This window comes from Petaurus breviceps, unplaced genomic scaffold, assembly GCF_028583685.1.
Source record: "Petaurus breviceps papuanus isolate PSGF00001 unplaced genomic scaffold, PetGlider_PUasm1.0 90466, whole genome shotgun sequence".
NCBI classification, from domain to species: Eukaryota; Metazoa; Chordata; class Mammalia; order Diprotodontia; family Petauridae; genus Petaurus; species Petaurus breviceps.
In genome coordinates this window covers 574,780-593,696 of record NW_027187260.1, presented here as the reverse complement: position 1 = coordinate 593,696, position 18,917 = coordinate 574,780, and the positions used below count along the sequence as shown (strand labels likewise).

At 39.6% G+C, this 18,917-nt stretch overlaps 1 protein-coding gene across 1 annotated transcript in view; it reads left to right on the top strand.

Moving 5' to 3' along the window:
- DNAH14 (dynein axonemal heavy chain 14) overlaps nt 1-18,917 on the top strand; it is a 412,217-nt gene that overhangs the window by 389,751 nt on the left and 3,549 nt on the right. Inside the window, exons 83-85 of the mRNA XM_069062634.1 lie at nt 1,283-1,391; nt 3,147-3,289; nt 13,121-13,275. Coding sequence (XP_068918735.1) covers nt 1,283-1,391; nt 3,147-3,289; nt 13,121-13,275 — 407 coding nt within the window. The remainder of the gene's footprint in view (nt 1-1,282; nt 1,392-3,146; nt 3,290-13,120; nt 13,276-18,917) is intronic.

Genomic DNA, 18,917 nt, shown 5'->3' with positions numbered 1-18,917 from the left:
TTTACATGAATTTGGGGGAGGTGGGAACTAGAGCTGTGAGGAAGTCCTGTTTCTACTCTACCATCTTGACTACACCTCCTGTAAATGTTTTATTAATGGCAAAATCAATACAGTTAGGCTTGTTTAGTAGCAGTTTTTTTTAATTACTTAATAACCAATGAATTAAAACACTTTTTCAGTCCTTCCCCCTAGTCTTCATCTGTATGCTTTTGGACACATCATTATTCCTATCAATGATTTAGATCAAACACTCCCTAGTGTGCTCCAAACCAGACTAAAATGTAATTTGAAAATATTTGACAAAATAAAAATGCAAGGCAACATAGATAATGTTAAGATGTGGTTTTCTAGGGCAGCTAGGTGGCACAGTGAATTGAGCACTGGCCCTGGAGTCAGGAGGACCTGAGTTCAAATCCAGCCTCAGACACTTGACACATTTACTAGTCGTGTGACTTTAGGCAAGTCACTTAACCCCAATTGCCTTCCAAAAAGGAAAAAAAAAAAGATGTGGTTTTCTAAGTTAATATGCAGCCCGCAGGGATCCTTATGTATGGTTTAGTGGTTCCCATTTCTATTTGAGTTTGCCACCACTGACTTAAATGATTAAACAGAGTTCCCTGGACAAACATAAACACTCAGCACTCTTCAAAGCAGAGAGTTGTCCTTCCTGTTTTAGAGTAATGGTTGGTGGGATGGGCCAGTTATAACTGAAAAGAGAGTAGGAAAACTGTAGTTGACATCTATTCTCCTGGAATGAAAAGTTAATTCTAAAAAGGTAAAAAGTAATTCTAGCATCTTGTTGGTAATAGCAAGGAAAGGGAGCAAAGGACATTCTCAGAAATCAACTTTGGCCAAGTTCCTTCACCCCTCCAGCCTCTAGTTTCCTCATCTGCAAAATTTGTTAAGGTTTTCTTCCAGCTCTAACATTCTCTGACACTGTGAGTATGATGAGAAGTTACCAAACCCAAGCTAGTATTATAACCTTGGGCACAGTCACTTCTCTAAACCTGTCTATAAAATATAAATGATAATAAAACTTAAAATTATCATCTAGGTTAAGTGACTTGCCCAGGGTCACACAGGTAGTAAGTGTCTGAGGATGGATTTGAACTCAGATCTTCCTGGCTACTCATTTGGAAAATGGTTTCTTCTTGCAGTGGTTTCTTCCTGTCTGATTCTAGAGTCCATTATTAGAGTTTGCAATGAAATATTTGGCAATCTTAGAAGTCATTCTTTAAAAAATAAAAATCTGATGCATCTACCCCTTAATCCCAACAGCGAGCTTCTTATGATACTGGAAAAGTGTTGTCCGCATGGACTACCTTTCTCCTCCAACGACTGGCATTCATCAGCAACTGGGCAAGAGTGACCTACAATGCTATACATTTTCGGTATGGGTGGCAGATTAACTGGAAAGTACTTATTGAACTACAAATCTCTGGTGTCTAAATTTTTTTTCAATCTCAGCTAATGCCAATTTAGAGAAATGCAGACCTCTATTTTCATCAGGCATTCAGGAAGCATTGTGAGCCTCCACCAGGACAGTAAGGCAGCACATCTAGCTCCCCTTTTTGAATACCCTTCTAAGTAGCTGAGGGCACTGGAGTATCTTATTACTCAAAACAAGACTTGGTAAGATCTTTATAGAAAAAATGGATAAACAAAAGCATTTTTAAATTATCTAAACTCTTTCTAATTCTAAGAGTGCAGAAACCTAAAATTTATCTACCTTAAAACTTTCCAAAACTCAAAAGCATAAATAAAGATAGAATTCTATAACAGAGACCAGAATTGAATTAAGGTATGTTTGTGCCTGGTTTCTGAGAGTAATCTGGGTCCTCTTCTCTTCCATCATTTTAGCTTAGTCCTGCTTGCTTAAGATCAGACCAGACAAGGATGTAGATGGATCTAATAGGACCTAAAAGTTTTGTTTGTATGCCCCTTGGTTTGTGTTTTTGTGTAACAACACATAAACATTGTGTGCCTTTAGAATACAATGACCCTGGTATTTTCTCATCAGTCAATCAAAAAGTATTTATTTACTAAGCATTTGTTACATGCTGAGGACTGTGCTAAATACTGGAGCTACAAAACAAAAGCAAAAATAGCCCCTGCCCTCAAGGAATTTACTTTCTAATCACAGATACAACATATTGTGTGTGTTTGTGTGTAGATAGATATAGATATCTATATGCACATATGTGTGTATATATATATGTGTTTATACATATATATGTATGTAAGCAGATGCATACAAGATATATACAAAGAAGATGGTGTAACCAGTAACTGGAAGAACTGAGAAAAACCTCCTGAGGAAAGTTATAGTTGAGTCTAATAAGCTAGGTAATGCTTTATAAATATTGCTCCTTTGCAAGCTTTCTGGCATTATAAGTTCATCCTCCTATTCTCAGATTCATAACTTGGAGTGAAAATGGTTTATAATTGCCCCAATTTAAATCACAAATATTCAAACTCTTCTAAACCCAATGTAACGGTCACCACCTAAATCCCCCTCTACAGATTGAAACCCCAACTAAGTCCCTAGAGGTAAAGACAGAGAAGGCAACTGAGAAGGTTTTGTAGTGGATTCATGCTCAGAAAATTCTCTTCACCTGATGGCTATGCCTTTCCTCCATAAGCTTCAGAGTTACAGATGCTCTGCCTCTATGAAGGTAAAGAATAGAAAGCCTGAATTGCACTATATACTAAAATAAAAGGGAAACAAATTAAGAAGAGGTTAGAAAGAGTTGGAAGAATTAAAGAATCATTTATTAAGCATTTTTTATGTGTCATACAATGTGCTAGGTGTTATGAATACCAAGGCAAAAATGAAGTAGTCCCTTCCTCTCAGGATGGTTATGTTCTAATAGGAAGGAACTCTATTTAGCACCTTTCCAGTGCACTTATCATGTTTTGTCTTATCTATGTTTGCCTCATGCTCTCCTACTTTACTGTAAGCTCGTTAAGAGCAGAGACCAGGCCTGATCTAAACTTCCCAGCACCTAGCAGTATACACGTAGTGCAACTACTATCTTTTCAGCATTGGCTGAATAGAAATGAATCAATTCAGTTGGGATCTTATAAATTTAAGGAAGGTATTATGGCATCAGCCATATCAAAGTCTATTCTATGTCTACTTTCAGATATATTAAAATGACCACAGTTTGGAAGCATTACTTTCCAGTTCAGTGTAAAGAATTCAAAGAGAAAGATGAGGAAAAAGAAGCAGATCCAGCTAACTTCTTTCCCATCCGATTCTGGCTTCCAACTTTCTTCTTCCCACAAGGTAGGAACCTGGGGCTAGTCCTTGGTAAAATTGTCAAGCTGGCAGTTGGTCTTCGATGCCCTTATACATCCTCTTTTGGCACTCATTTTCCCCCTCATCTATGTTTCCCATCTAAGCCTGACCTCTTCTAATCCTCACTCACTCACCCTTGCCCATTCTCCAAACAACTCCTTATAACCTCAAGTCTCTACCTTTCCTTTCAAGCTAACCTAATATCCCTGTCCTTCTGGGACTCAGAGGAGAGAAGGCGGCACATTCGAGAGGTATTGCAAATTGAAAGCAGCAGGCCTTGGCAACAGCTTGGATATAGGGTGTAAAAGACAGTGATGCCTCCTAAGTTGTGAGTCTGAGGGACTGGGAGGATGGTGTCACCCTCTACAGTAATAGGGAAGATTGGGGGGTGGGTATGGGCAGTGAATAGGGAGGAAGACTTTGGGGGATAGATAATTATTTATGTTTTGAATATATTGAATTTAAGTTGTCTATTAGACATCTAGTTCAAGATGTCTGAAAGGCATGTGGAGATAAGCCCAGAGATTGGAGCAGGAAAGGTAGATTTGAGAATCATCGGCATGGAGATGGAAATTATATGCATGGGAACTGATAAGATCACCAAGTGAAGTAATGTGGAGGGAGAAGAGAAGAGGGCTCAGGACAGAGCCCAGAAGGGCACCTATGTTTAGAGGACATGGTCCAGAAGAAGATCCAGCAAAGGACACAGAGAACAATTGGTCAGAGAGGTAGGAAGAAAACCTCCTAGAGAGAAGAAAATATCAAGGAGGAGAGTAATCAATAATGTCAAGAGCTTCAGAGAAGTCAAAGAGGAAAAGAACTTTTCGAGAAAAGGCTACTAGATTTGGCAACTGAGAAATCATTAATAACTGTAGAGAGCCCAGTTAAGCTGGAATGATAAGGTCAAAAGCGAGATTGTAAAGGGTTAGGAAGAGAGTAAGAGGGGAGAAAGTGGAGTCATTTATCACGGATGCCTTTTTGAGGAATTTAGCTACAAAGGGCAAAAGAGAATTGGGATGCTGTGTAGGTGATATAACCCAGGTCCATCCCTGTTAAAACCAATGAGTTTGTGCAATCAGAGGAATGACTCCAATACCAGATATCAGCATGCTCTTTCACACACACACACACACACACACACACACACACACACACACACACACAGAAATCTCACTTCTCTACTGTTCTTCTAACTACCCATCTTTTATCTTAATCAGCTCTGGGCTACACCACAAAAATTACTGGGCACTTGCCAAATCAACAATTGACTAACCCAGAATTATTGCTCTTTTTTTAGAATGGTGGCAATGAACACTACCATAATCCTGGTGCCCTTGGAGATTCTACTCGGGTACGCCAGCTTTGTGCATAGGCCCCTAGGTAGAGGTTGATGAGCAAGTGTGGGGGGAAAATGCATAAAGAAGAAGAGGGAATAAGCAGACTGCAGCTTACTAACCAATGAAAATTCCATGAGACAAATAGCTGAAAAGGTATTGCTAAAGAAAATGAGAATTAGAGGCAGCAGAAAGAGCTAACAACTAACCCAAGAGTCTAAGAACCAGAAGGTTTTCAGCACATTGAGAACATTTACTTTGGCAGAAGCTCTTAACTTTTGTGTGACATGGACTCCACAAGCAGTCTCATGAACTCTATGAACCCCCTCCTCAGAATAATGTTTTGCCTTCATCATTAAAGGAAATGCTAACAAATTGTGATGGGATATTATTATGCTACAAGAAATGATGAGCAGGATGGTTTCAGACAAACCTAGGAACTGGTGCAAAGCAAAGTAAACAGAACCAGGAGAACATTGTACACAGTAACATTAATATTGTAACAATGATGAACTGTGAAAAAGTCTTAGCTACTCTGATCAAGACAATTCCAAAGGACCCATGGTAAAAATGCTGTCCCCCTGCAGAGGGAGAACTGATGAATTCTGAGTGCAGATTGAAACATGCTTTTTTCACTTTATTTTTCTTGGGGGTTGTATCAGCAATGCCATATTCACAATGCCTATAGAGATTACAAATATGCTGATATAATTATCCATTAGAAAATACGTCATGTTTGCCATATGAGGAAATAAACTAGAAAATTTATTAAGATACCAAAAGACTGAGTCCCAAAACCAGAAAGTGAAAGCCATCAGAGTAGTTATGACATTGGCACAGGTAGATAAAGTAGAAAGCACCCACATTTTCAAGCCTTTAAAACAGAACAGGCTACCTCAGGCAAAGGTCCTCCTCTCCCCACGCACAGCAACCACCCAGCGTCCTGGAAGCGCACTCCCAGCAGCTCCGGCCCCTGGCAGTCCTCAACAGGAGTCCTTAGCAGAAAGTCCTTAGTAGTTCTAACTCAAAAAGGGCTTCGCGCTGCCACTGCCTCTGCTGCTGCCGCCGTCACCACCACCGCCAGCCACCGAAGGAACGCTAGCTTGGCTTCCGCTTCCTCTTGCTCCGCCCCTTCCTGCTACGTCAGCAAGTCCAACGGGGCATGGAAGATCTTTAAATCCCATAACCCTTACAGGGGTTTTGTGTGTGTTTTCTTTTGCAACCATGGCTAATAATGGAAATGTTTTGCATTATTTCATATGTATAATTGATATATTGCTCGTCTTCCCAAGGGGTAGGGGAAAGGCAGAAGAGAGGGGGAAAAATTGGAACTCAAAATTTTTAAAAATGAATTTGAAAAATTGTTTTAAAAAATTGGAGAAAATAAGATAAAAAATTATTTAAAGGAAATGCTAAGTTTCACTTAGGGGATGGTGAAAATAAAGCTTTTTTCCCATTCAAGTTCAACCTGAAATCTGCCCATGGGAACCTTGAGGGTCCATGTTCCCCAGATTAAAGTACTCCTTCCCTATGGAGAATTTATGAAATGATGTGGATGAAAATCAATAGGATGAGAGTTCATGGAGAGATTGAGAAGATGACATTTATGTGAGCATTCTCTCTTCTGGGATTCTCTAGTAGAGGGACTGCCCACATAAATGAGGCCATGGAGTTGCCAAAATCAAAACAAGAAAGGGAAGTGACAAGGAATTTAACTAGTAACAAACTAGTTCAACAAAATGTAAGTTCCATGAGGACAGGGGTTGTTTTACATTTTTCTCTTCATTCTCAGTGACTAGCACAGAGCCTTGCCCCAACAAGGGGCTAAGAAATGCCTGTTGTGGTTGAACTGAGCATCCAAAGCCAACATTCCTATAGAATGCCCCTTGTATGCCATGCCAGTTGTCCTTTCTCTCACCAATCACTCAGAATTGCTAAATGTAAAACGTATTGTCTTTATTGATTTCAAAGGTGATTGAGTCATTTTAGCTGTTTGTGTGTGTGAGAGTGAGTGTGAGTGCATGTGTATTTGCTGAAAGGATTGACAGAATTTTTACCTGGCACAAATTTAAGATTCTGTCATCTTGGACCTTGTTTTGTCTTCTTATATGTTTGTAGAAGTAGCTAGATATCCCGGTGATTAGAGTACTGGGCCTGGAGTCAGGAAGGCCTGAGGTCAGAACCAGCCTCAGAAAACTTACTAGCTTTGCAACCCTGGGAAAATCATTTAAACTGTTTTCCTGTTTCCTTAACTGTAAAATGAATATAATATTAATGCCTACCTTCCAGGGTGGTTGTGAGGATCTAATGAGATAATATTTATAAAACACTTAGCACAGTGCCTGGTACCTTGTAGGCACTATAGAAATGCTAGCCACTATTATTGTTACTTCAGTGTCTCTCTTCTGCATTTGGAAATTACAAATTTTCCCAGAAACCAGAAAGTTTTTTACCTCTCCAGTTTATCAATATCTAATGCCTTGGAGATATTGGTGGGAAATGTTTTTTGTGCTTGTTGTTGCTATGTCTTTGAAGCAAATATCCCTTTGTAAAAGAAAAAAAAAAGTCACCCAGAATGAAAAGTTATATTCTAGGTTTAAAATGCCTAGAGTATTATTGTATTATCAGTACTCTTCTATCTCCCAGTTAGGAATGTTTCCCTGCCCTCTATGACTGCTTTTTACCAAAGCAAATAGTATAATGCCAAACACTCCCTGAAAAAGCTTCTAGAACTTGGGGAAGAGAGGAAAGTTCAAAAATACCTCTCTCCCATGTTAACTGTAACAGCAAAAGACAAGGAAATTTCTTTGGTAGAGTGGGAAAGCACTGATTGCAAAGTCAGAAAATATGGGTTCCAATCCTAATCTTCTACTTATTCCCTGTGTGACCTTGGGCGAGTCACTTGACTTCTCTGAGCCTCAGTTTCCTCACCTATAAAATGAGGGAGTGTACTAGATCTCCAAGATCCTTCCAGCTCTAAATCTATGATATTATAATGAAGATCCTTAACCTACACTGATTTCAAGTGTAGCTATGGGAAAATGCATAGTTTGAGAATTAGATTCATTTCTGTGCTAAAAAAGTTTGAACAAGGAGCGGCTAGGTGAAGCAGTGAATAGAGCCCCAGCCCTGGAGTCAGGAGGACCTGAGTTCAAATCCAGCCTTAGACACTTAACACAAAAACTAGCCGTGTGACCTTGAGCAAGTCACTCAACCCTAATTGCCCTACCTTCCCCCGTCCAAAAGGCAAAAAAAAAAAAAAAAAACTTGAACAAAAAGTTCATGTGAGCTAATGAAAAGAAACATTCAAAAAACATGACTAGCAGTTCTCAAAGTAGGGTCTGGAGACCCCTGGGAGTCTCTGAGACCCTTTTACAAGGTCATGAGTTCAAAATATTTTCATAATAGTACTAGGACTGATTTTAATTTCTAATATGGTAAATATCAGAAGATATAACCTGTTCTGGCTTCATGGTATGCTGTGGTGGCACCATCTCTAAGAATTCAGTCAGACCACCTCTAAACCAAGTACAGACATTTATTAAGGATTGACACCCCTCAGAAGTGGGCTAGGTTCCAAGAGAAGCCAGCAACTTCAGAGAAAGCAAGATGGATTTTTATAGAGTAAAGATGAAATTACATGACAGAAATTAGGAATATTAAAAAGGCAGAAAGGGTTTGTTAAGGGATTAGGTAATAAGGAGGGGTCCCTTCTTTGGTTCAGCAGTCAAATATCGTCGTCATGCTGCTCTCCATTTGACTAGCTGTTGTGGTCCTGTCTGGTCAAGATGTATAGTTAAGTATTGTGGTCCTGTCTTGGGCTAAATGGATGATGTGATTGTGGTTGAATGCAAGAACACACCCATTCAAATATGTGGATTGGATCTGGGGGCAGTGACTGGCTAGGGGCAGTGATTGCATTGAGTTTGGGGCCCTATGGTGTGGTTAAAGTCATATTGTGTGGTTAAATCATGTTGTGTGGTTAAATCAACATGCCTGCTGGCCCATAAGGAAGTTAGAATGCTGGCGCTGGGGGCAGCTTTATTAGGATTCCATTATAACCCACATAAACAAAAACTCCTTGGTTGGTAGGGGAGGTTCCTTAGTAATTTCTAAGAGTATAAAGAATCTTGAGACCAAGAAGTTGGAGAACCTTAAATCTAGACCAGTGGTTCTCAAAGTATCATATGGAGATAAGAATACTAAATCTGCAGGATTAAGCTCAAAAACAAGCCCAATCTTCTTCCATATTCCACCAGAATATGAGTTCATGCATCACCCAAGTGCTATGTGAGTAACACAGAAAATAAGTATAAGTTGTAATTACCTACAAGCAATGTGAAAGACAGAGGCTGGGGATCTGACTCCCAGTGAGTATACAGAGCATGGATAAAATTGCAACATATTATATTAAGCATGCAATATTTACATTTCTTCCATATCCAAATAAGTGTGTCCATGTTCAAAGTTCAAGCTGGTCTCCCTCCTAGAAAATAAGACCGATAGACCTGAAAACTGCTTCTCGACATTCCACTGAACATTTGAAGTTAAATAATAAAAGTGAGGCTCTTCTCATAAAGGGGGGAACTGGACCTTCTAAGGAGGAAGCAAGGAATAATGATGTTAATGCTCTCTGGTCATTCAATAATGGTCAGAGGAAAAAAGAAACGAATTTGTCATCCTAACAGATAACAGAAAGATCAGTTATCTTCCCAGGGCATATATCCAGTCAAATCTGATTCTACTACCACTACCCACTTTTAATGATTCATGTGAATTCTAACAATACGACCAGAAAGAATCTAGAAAACATTACCAAGGATTTTGAGAAGAAGAAAAGGAGGAAGAAGAGAATAAGGAGGAAGAGGAGAAGAAAGAGGAAAAGAAGGAAGAGAAGGAGGAAGAGGGGGAGGAGAACATCATCATCCTTAGACAAGGTAGCATTTCCATTGCTACTGCTAATTAAAACTTGACAACCATAACTGCCAAATTCTAAAATGCATTATCAAAGGACTGTTTTCTGAACACTAAGAAAAGGAAGTAGTCTACTGTAGATCACTAAAAGACAAGTATTGCTTAATCAAGAACAAGTCATGTCAGACAAATCTACTTTCCATTTTTGATCAGGTGAGCAGACTGGTACATCAAGGAGATGCTATAGGCAGAGTTAGAATTCAGCAAACACTTGACAAAGCCATGCTATTGTTGGGTATGAATGAGAGAACAGTACACTTAAGTGGATTCAGAATAGGTTAAATGACCAGCCACAAAGATTAGTCATTAATGGATCTATGTCAACTTGGGGAAGGCTTTTGTTGAACTTCCCCAGAGGTCTATCTTTAGTCCATTTTTTAATCAGTGATTTAGATGAAGCATAGAAGACTTGCTTCTCAAATTTATGAAAACTCAGAAGGATAGCACTATTTTGGATGACCAGAGCAAGGACTCTAAAAGTTCACGCGTAAGGTTAGAATGATGGGCTAAATAGAATAAGATGAAACCTAAAAGGAATCAGTGTAAAGTCTACACTTTGGGTTCCAAAAATCAACTTCACAAATACAGAATGAGGGAGTTATGATTGGGCAAAAGTTTGCCTCAAAAACTCTGTGCATTTTAGTGCACTGAAAGCTCACTCTGAGTCAACCAGTCTAAGTAACATGGAAGCTCTCCCTGACAAATGAGGTCATTATTTCTCTATTCTCTAACTTGTCAGACCAAAGGATGTCATGGGGAAGAGGCACTAAATTCCTCTGTTTTGTTCCAGAGGTCAAGACAAGCATGAGGGATAGAAGCTGAAGAGAGGGAAATTTAGACTTAATATAAAGAAAATTTCCTAACAGAGTTCCACAGGGGCCATGGGAAGATAGAGATACTGATAGACTTTAATGGAGCTATGAATTGTTCCAAATGTACTAAAATAACAATTTAAGATTATGCAAAATAAAAGACTAAACCGTTCATTCTTTTCAACCAGTGGAGTGGTAAAAATAACAATGATGATGACATGATGATGATGATGATGATGATGATGTTTGTGTAGCACTTTAAGATTTTCAAAGTGCCATATATATATATATATGTAGCAGCAAGCACCCCAAGCACATCCTCAGGGTTTGCCGCCCATACAGGTTCTTGGATCTGCTTTGTTAAAGGAAAGCAACTCAAAATGGGTTAACAAGCTTACTTTAATCAGTCAGACATATATCGTTTACCTTGTTCAGGAGAAAAGGTCAGCACCCCGAACTTCAAAGTATACAGGCATAATTATCAAGACAGAAACATCAAGTAGACAGATTTCCAAACTGTCCAACCATTACATCCATACCCAGTCAACATCTGGGTTTCCACATTCTGGGTTTTTCAAAGCCGGGGGACTCTCAACAACGGCTTCCCAGAATTCAGATCAAATTACAGAACACTTCTCAAAGTGAGTCCCAAAACAAAGCTACACATCAGGGCTTATATAGCCTTCTCCTGGCTCAGAGAATGTAACAACCTTATTGACCCACTGGCCAATCAAAAAGTATTTACTGAAAAACAAGCTTCCCACCCCATGTTTCAGGTGCACTTTAGCCTAGGGGCAGGGAAGATCTTCCAAATCTGCATTCCCATTACAATATATTATATCACAACATATTTGACCCTCAAAAAGTCTTGGGAGATAAGTGCTATTACTATCTCCATTTTACAAATGAAGAAACTGAAACAGAGGTTAAATAATTTCCACAGGGTCACATAGCTATTAATGGTCTGATGCAAGATTTGAACTCATATTTTCCTGACTCCAAATCCATCACTCTATCAGCTATTCCAATTAGTTACCTCTTTGACCAAAGGAAGTCAAAGAGAGAAACAAAGTTCCAACATATATAAAAATATTAATAGCATCTTTTTTTGTGGTAGCAAAAATTTGAAACAAAGTAGGTATCCATTGATTCGGGAATGGCTACACAAACCATGGCATATGAATACAATGGAAAAAAGTAAGAAATGACAAATATCAGGAATTCAGAGCGAGACATGGGAAGAATTGTATGAATGGATACAAAGAGAAATAAGCAGAACTAAACTGACAGTATTACAGAGTAAATCCTAAAATGACAATGAACCATTAATATCTTACTCCTTTGATCCAGCCATTTGTAATTTTTAATCCACCTGTCTAAACTATTATCTAGACCAGGAATCAGAAAACTGTGGTAGGCCAAATGCCTCTTGATGCCTGTTTTTATACAACAAGTAATACAATCATATAATTTTAACATAAACTATCTGTTTATATTAAAACAAATGCATTTTTAAATAAAATGTAAAAATGATTCCTAGCTCAAAGGCTATACAAAAACAAATGACAGACCAGATTTGGTCTGCTAGTTATAGTTTATTATTCCTCCATCTTGTTCATAAGAATAATATGACTTTGTCAAATGCTTTGTTAAGATCCAGATAAATTCTATCTATAGAATTCCCCTGACCTACCGATTTAATAACCCTATCAAAAAAAGAAATGAAGTTAGTCTGGCATGACCTGTCCTTGACGGAATTATCCTGGCTCTCTGTGATCACTGCTTCCCTTTCTAGATGCTCATTAACCATCCCTTTAATGAAACATTTTAGAATTTTACTGGAAATCAAACTGAAACTCACTGGCCTCTGGTTAGCATACTTTATTTTCTTCCCATTTTGAAAGTAGAATATTTGCTCTTTTCCAGTCCTATGTGATGAAGACCTTTGGATGTTTCAGATATCGTCGAGAGTGGCTTAGCTACCACATCTACCAGTTCTAGTTGTGTGGCATGGCTAGGCCTGGTGACCTGAAGTCCTGAAGGGAAACTAGGAGCTTTCCTTCTATCCCCCCCCCATTCAATTTAGCTATCAACTCTTTATTCCCTATTTCTGCTTTAGCAGGGCTAATTAAATACGTGGAGAATGAAACTATAGTGCTTACAAGTATGGAATTGTAGTCAGTCTTCTGGGCTGTTCAGAACAGAAATTAGGTACTCCATCCAAGTGAAGGGGAAAAATAGCCCAAATGGCAACTCCAGGCCCATCATACCACTAGCATCCTGTCAAAGAGTTACACTAATAACTAGTTTTATTAGGAAGATTATAAAATCTCTCAACAGCAGTGGCTTGGCCATCTGAAATAGATCACAACAGTTCTAAATGTGGACTATTCTTCATCTCTAAATGCTTAGGTGACTTTGGGAATTAACTTAGGCCTAAGGCCATACCTCTTTCTGTAACATGGATTGATCTCCTCCTCCACTGAGATAGGAACTAACAAGAAAAAGGAGAGGTAGAGACAGAGATACATTTAATCAAACAGGCAAACAGGGAGCACAGATACAGTCATCTTGGAAGGGTAAGTAGGGAAATAAGATCAGTCCCTTATCCTTCATCTCTCCTCTCTGGTACATATTAGACACTTAATAAAAATGCTGGTTGAATAAATTGATTACTTTTATCTGTTTTAATACCACAGGTTTCTTTACAGCTGTACTGCAGAATTATGCAAGATCCAAAAAAATCTCTGTAGACTCTGTTGGTTTTAGCCATAAGGTAATCACTGATCCCCAGGATGAACCATTGTCTAGAAGTCTCGCATTTAGAGAGTACATGCTGAAGAAAGCATTTAAGGTAATGAAGTAGTTGGCTATTTTCAAAGATACAATTCATAAATCACATAATAGGTTGTTCCTTTCTCTCCATCCCTCTTTCCAGCTTAGTGACTAATACCATCTGTTGGAAATGAAATCAAGCCCTGGAAGTAAGAGGAAAGGAAGAAGAAGCAATGAATGTAGATGACTTTTTCTAGGAGTTTGCCTATGAATTGAAGAAGAAACAGAAGATAGCTTGATGGGATGGTAGAATCATATGACAGTTTTTAAGAACGGATGAAGCCTGGGCATATTTCTAGGCAGTTGGGAAAGATCCAGTATATAGGGAAAGATTGAAGATTAGAGATGGAATGAATAGTCATGGAGGGTAACTTTCCATAAGAGATGGCAGGGGATGGAATCAGGAGTTCTAATATAGGAATTGGGCTTGTCAACAAGAAAGGACTGCCTTATAGGCTGGAGTAAAAGAGCAGAGAACAAGAGATGATATCAAGAATTTTTGAGATATAGAATAAGGAAAAGAAGGACCTTACAGTGATTAGTGCCTATATTCTCAGTAAAGTTAAGTTATTGGGTAAGATCTTCTGCCAAGATGAAAGTGGCAAGTTGGTGTTGGAAGTTTGAGGGGAGAAAAAAAAGTTTAGAACCACCTGAGTAAGAGCCCAACTGAGATTACATAACAAAAATTTGAATTAGACCAGTCAGTTACATTATAGGATAAAAAAAAAATTGGGGGCATTTAAACCCCTTCACAATGTAGCTTCTACCTTTCTAGGCTTACAACATATTATTATCCTTCATACATTCTATATTCCAACTAACTTGATCTATGTGATATTCTTTTTATGTTATTCATTTCCCACCTCCATTCCTTTGCATAGACTGTCCCCTATACCTGGAATGTGCTTTCTAATTACTTCTTCATAGCTTTCCTCTAAGCTTCACTTAAGTTCTACTTAAATACCTATGCAAGGTATTTTCACATCTTCCTAATTGCCAGTATTGGAAAAAATATAGCTATAGATACAATCCCGGATTGGAGTATGGCAATGCATGAACAGTAATGAGATAATAGGGCAAAAGATTGGGGATTAAAAGGTAGTATATAATTAAACTACTTAATTATAGATTAGTGTCCAGTGCAGAAATGCTGGATGACCTGGAAAAGCCTTGAAGGGTGAAGGGACTGAATAAAAATAATTATAAGGTGTGAATAATATGAGAGTGAATAATATGTTTTGGAGTGAGATGCAGGGAGAGATGAAAGGTTAGAAGGTAACAGATAAAAGAATTTCAGAGTTTTTTATTGTGGAAGGAGAACCTGGAGAGGAGAGGACTCAGGAGAAACATGATAGCTGTCTTCAGATAGTTGAAGGGCTATCATAAATAAACAGTGCTGGACTTGTCCAACATGACTACAGAGGGCAGAACCAGGAGTAATTAGTAGAACTTATAAATAGGAATGTTTAGGTTCAATGTTGGTAGATACTTCCTAACAACTGGAGTTATAGAAAAGTAGACACTACCTCAAGAGGTCCTGGGTTCCCCCTCCCTGGACATCTCCAAATAGAAGCTGGACAACTACTCCTTGGAAATGTTATATAGTAGGTATCTCTTCCATATATTGAGGTTGGACTAGATGTCATTTGAGGTCCCATGCTGTAATTCTGTGAAAGTTTGTGGAAATGGTGATATCAAAGGTATAACCATCCCTGTGATGGGTGAGAGTGAAGATTTAGGTCCTAAAACTGAGGGTGTTGATAAAATTGAAGATGTTTGAGAGGACATTAAAATATATTAAAATCCCTAAGTTTAAGCGAAAAGGTTGGATTAAAGAAGACATGTGAACCAGATTCTGAACTCCTCAAGAAAAGGGGAATAATGAACTAGGAGTCAGTAAATAATTGCTACCAGCAACTGGATAAAGTCATATGTCTGGATATAGTGAACCTCAAGAGAATTTAATGAGTGAGGGCATAAGGAATGTCTCAGAGTGGAGGGGGCAGGGATAAAGTCAACCTTCTTGGTCTAATGAAGGGGGGAGGTATAGGAGAAGGCACATCTAATACTGGGAGAGGGTGGTAAAGGATATGGTGTCTTCTGAGGAAAGTTGTGAGGGCCAGAAGACAGAAGGAACCCAAGAGGAAAAGATCTAAGATGAAGGGAAGTTTATTCATGATAGAACATGAGTTTTTAGAGCACAAAATGGAAGTAGGCTGACCTGGGACTTGGGAGATAGGAGCCAAAGTCTACGTGAGGAGAAAAGAGAAATAGCAAAGGAAAGAGGTGGCTTTTGCTTAGGCAGACAGCTATGCTGGCTGCATCAATGGGATTAGGAAAGGAGATGGGAGTTTGCTAGTCATAAAATGGACATGTGATAGATTTTGACTGAGACTACCTCAAGAGTGGCACAATAGATATAGTGCTGGTCCTGGAATCAGGAAGCCCCAGTTCAAATGCAGCCTCAGATATTCACTAACTGTGTAACCCTGGGCAAGTCACTTAATCCCTCTCTGCCTCACCTGGTTCTGCATCTGTCAAATGGTAATAATAACAGCGCCTACCTCCCAGGGTTACTATGAGGAAGAAATGAGATAAATGAAAATTGCAAAACACTTAGAACAGTAGCTGTCACATAGTTAAGTGCTTACTAAATGCTAGCTATTTTTATTTTAAATCACAATTCTCTGAGATTGAGTCCAGTATGGGGTAGCGTTTCTTGTACTAACTAGAGTTCTGGGATATGAGTCTTTCTTAATGAGATGGATCTTGGAGACAAGAGCCTGGTGTCTGGGGCATAGCGTGGGAGGCTTTGGTCCTGAAGGCAGACAACAAGCTCTTACTGTGTGCCAAGCACAGTGCTTAAGCCTGAAGATATGGAAACAAGGGGGGAAAAGTGTCCCTGCCCAAAGCTGAGAAGAGTGAAGCTGGAGTGGGAAGGGATAGGGAAGGAGATAAGAAGGTACATGTGAAGAAGACATGGTTGACAGGGTCCAGAGAGTCAGAAGCCTATCTGGGAGAGAGTCAAAAGGACAGCTGAACGTGTCCAGCCTGGAAGGAATTCACCAATGGGAGAAGGGGGCTGGCATTGCAGAGAGATGTTTTAGGGTGCAGAGACAGTCAAGGCTTGGTAGCAAGGGTTAGAGGCCTGTAGTCTGGATCTCAGGTCCTATAAACACTGATTAAGCATATATATAGGACAGTGGTATGTATGTATGTAGATGTAGACACATATAACTTATTTCTTAATGGCAGGTTTATGATTCTCTTTGGAGACTGGTTTTGTAAGACTACCTCATATTCTCAAAAGTCCACTCCAGTCCTACTGCCATTGCTTCATCGTGGCCTGGAGATGACCCCTGCACAGTGATTCAGCCCTATTCCCACTGGAACGCCTTATTAGCATGGTCCGGCTGAGGGTGAGCCTCATGTGTCTGAAGGGGCTCCTCATCAGAGGGATGGCCACCAAGTGGTGATTGGGGAGAAGGGGACCCACAGAGACTCAGACCCATCATCTCCTATAGCCATGGGAGCCTGTAATAGGCAACGGAGAGGGAGCCCTTCACACTTGTGAAATTGCTGTGTTACCTCAGTCCTAGGATTTGTACAAGAGACACTAGATATGCTTCTTGTTCAGTTGTGTCCAATTCTCCGTGATCCCTTTTAGGGTTTTCTTGGCAAAGATCCTGGAGTGGTTTGTCATTTCCTTCTAGCTCATTTTTCAGATGAGGAAACTGAGGCAAACAGGGTTAAGTGACTTGCCCAGCATCACATAGCTAGTAATTGTCTGAGATTGGATTTGAACTCAAGTCTTCCTAACTCCAGGCTCTGTGCTCTATCCACTGCACCACCTCACTGCCCAGCCTCACTTAAAGCAAAGAATTATGTTAAAACTTTGGTTTACAAAAATAAATTGAGTTATGATCCATTGGGCCCAAAGTCAGGAAGACTCCAGTTCAAATCCAGCGTTAATTGTGTGACTCTAAGCAAGTCACTTAACATCAGTTTCCTCAACTGTAAAATGGGGATTGTAATAGCATCAACCTCCCAGGGTTATTGTGAAGATCAGATGAGGCATTTATAAAGCATTTAAGACAGTTCCTGGCACATGATAGGTGATTAATAAATAATTGTTTCCCTCTTTCCTTCCTTCTTTTTGCAACATGATTCTTTACTCAAAAAAATGAATTTCCTTAGGTAGCCCCTTCTATAGTTGAAACATGATTTGACTTTTAAAAACTTCAGTCCTCATGCAACCATTCATTTAGAGATCCTCTCCCTCAGAGCCAGTCTTCTCCACCTGCTGGAAACAATAAATTTGTTGTAGCTGATGAATACAGGCCCTATCTGAGTAGGCACAGAGGCCCTCCCTGAGGAGGCTGGGTGTACGCCCCCCCTTCCCACCCCTGCTTCAGCAGTCTTTCCTGCCACCCATCTTTCTATGACTGAATCTTTGCCAAAACACTCCAGCTGCAAAACACGGAATTGTTGCCAAGGCTCTCTCTCTGTTATCAATCCAGATCCCTTCTAGGTACATAAAACCTTGATCAAGCCCAGATCCTCAGAGACAGAACAAGGGGTTTCAACAATCTAACTATCAGCTAGAAAATTCATCAGGAATTCCTTTTGTTCTGTTTTAAATCTTATTGCTGATCTTTTTGCTAAATATATGATTATCCTTTCCTGGAATCCTAAGCCAAGTTTCCCAAGCCTCATCAGATCTTCTAGGGCTGGGGCACCTGTGAGAATATTATCTTGTAGAGGATCATGGCTGTAGAAGTATAGGAGATTGGGATAAGCATGAATTCAGTGCTGGAGAGCCTTTGGAAGCTTATCTTTTGACTAAATAACCTGCATGAGCTTGCTTTCATGTGATTTCTCTTTCTCTAAACTGATTAGTTTTATCAGATGAGGAAACTGAGGTAAGCAGGGCTAAGTGACTTGCCCAGGGTCACACAGTGTCTGAGGCCAGATTTGAACTTGGGTTCTCCTGATTCCAGGACTGGCGCTCTATCCACTGCACCACCTACTGTATGTGAAGGCAGAAGACAGAAAAATATCCTAGTACTTGAAAGGGGTACAGTTAGTTCTAATTTTTTCCAGGTACCAAATGCTCAGGTAATTTCAGATTCACACGTTGACCTTTCTTACATAAGTCCAACAAAGTTTGGAGTTGAAAAGAGAGAGGAAGGGCAATAATGGAGTCTTATATTCCAAGGAGCTCATAGAATCATACATAGCTCATGGGCTGGACTGGAAGCATCCACAGAGACCATCTAATTGAACTCCCACATTTTACGGATGAGGAAGCTAAGGCCCTGAGAGGTAAAGTGATTTGCCCATGACCCCACAAGTTACAAGAGGAAGAACCAGAACTTGAACCCAGGACCTCTGTCTCCATATTCAATGCTTCTTTTCACAATGCCACACCAGAGTAAGGAAGAGCTGAGTTCAAATCCAGCCTCAAATATTCATTAGCTATGTGACTCAGAATAAGTTAACCTCAGTTTTCCTCTGTTTCCTCAACTGTAATAATCCATACTGCAATAATAGTCCTTGGGAAGTAAATAAGGGAAAGTAAAAATCTACTCAGTGCTGTACTGGAGGAAAGAAGGAAGGAAGGAAGGAAGGAAGGAAGGAAGGAAGGAAGGAAGGAAGGAA